The 1,474-nt window shown below is 48.5% G+C and overlaps 1 protein-coding gene across 1 annotated transcript in view; it reads right to left on the bottom strand.

The window, feature by feature from the left end:
* The window catches only part of LOC104983849 (myelin-oligodendrocyte glycoprotein-like), a gene marked incomplete at both ends in the record, with an annotated part of 4,588 nt that extends 3,761 nt beyond the window's left edge, over positions 1 to 827 (bottom strand). Inside the window, one exon of the mRNA XM_010833375.1 lies at positions 480 to 827. Within this exon, the coding sequence (XP_010831677.1) occupies positions 480 to 827 (348 nt within the window). The remainder of the gene's footprint in view (positions 1 to 479) is intronic.
* Between the last annotated feature and the right edge of the window lie 647 nt (positions 828 to 1,474).

Below are 1,474 nucleotides of genomic sequence, written 5' to 3' on the forward strand. Positions count from 1 at the left end.
GCCAGGTGTTTCCTCTGCTGGGAACTCTGGTCCCACAGATATCTACGTGGCTAAATCCCTACTTCCTTTGAGCTTCTGCTCAAATTGTCAAAAAATCCCAACCTGAGGCTCTACATAACACAAGCCCACCTGCCCCACCTCATCCTGGTCCCCTTCCACTGTTATATTTGCCCTTTTATCATAAATATTAATACTTACCACCTCCTAATTTCCTCTATAACCTATTTATCAAAGTATTTATGAACTGCCTCTAGAATATAAGCTCCACAGAACAGGAACATTTTTTGGTTCATTGATGCATCCCAGGTGCCCAGAACAGGATGTGACATAGAGTAGGGTTTCAATATGTTTGTACCAAATAATGGAATGCGTGGATGAGTCTCCTGTTTCATATCTATAAAATGAGGGATTGATTGCCATTATCCCTGAAGTTCCTCCCAACTCCAATACTCCAGGATCAAAAATATCAAGTCACCAACCTGCCACCTTCAGCTCCAAACTGGCCTCTTCATAGAAGCCTCCCTTTCTGAAGAAGCAGGTGTACAGCCCATTGTCTGAAACATTGACATTCTGGATACGCACAGCAGCTTCTCCCTGGTTGAGGAGGTCCCTCACCAGCGAGGTCCGCCCTGCGTAAGGAGCCATCTGCTCCTCTTTCTGCTCGAGTCGGTCTTGATAGATGAACACAGCTTCTGAAAACTTGGAGCGGAACCACCTCAGCTCCATGTCTTCGGCGCTCATGGCTGGAGATACACGACAGGGTAGCTGGACTTCCCCACCCAGCACTGCCACAATGGGGTCCGGGGGGGCCATCACAATGAACTCCTCTGTGGACACAGACACAGGAGTGAGAGAGGAGGAGACACAGAGGGAGCTCAGAACACATGCTCAATATGATGGAAAGCCCCAGGCAGGCTGGGGACAGGGGTTGGGTGGGATGGACCCTGACCTGATAGGTTGAGCTGTGATGATTCACAGCTATTTTGAGCTAGATTGATGATAATTTTGTGACCCAGTTCAGTTCAGTTCAGTCGCTTAGTCATGTCCGACTCTTTGCGACCCCATGAACTGCAGCACGCCAGGCCTCCCTGTCCATCACCAACTCCCAGAGTTCACTCAAATTCACGTCCATCGAGTTGGTGATGTCATCCAGCCATCTCATCCTCTGTCATTCCCTTTTCCTCCTGACCCCAATCCCTCCCAGCATCAGAGTCTTTTCCAATGAGTCAACTCTTCACATGAGGTGGCCAAAGTACTGGAGTTTCAGCTTTAGGATCATTCCTTCCAAAGAAATCCCAGGGCTGATCTCCTTTAGAATGGACTGGGTTGGCTCTCCTTGCAGTCCAAGGGACTCTCAAGAGTCTTCTCCAACACCACAGTTCAAAAGCATCAATTCTTCGGCGCTCAGCCTCCTTCACAGTCTAACTCTCACATCCATACATGACCACAGGAAAAACCATAGCCTTGACTAGAT

This window comes from Bison bison, unplaced genomic scaffold (assembly GCF_000754665.1).
Source record: "Bison bison bison isolate TAMUID 2011002044 unplaced genomic scaffold, Bison_UMD1.0 scf7180017863460, whole genome shotgun sequence".
Classification (NCBI taxonomy): domain Eukaryota; kingdom Metazoa; phylum Chordata; class Mammalia; order Artiodactyla; family Bovidae; genus Bison; species Bison bison.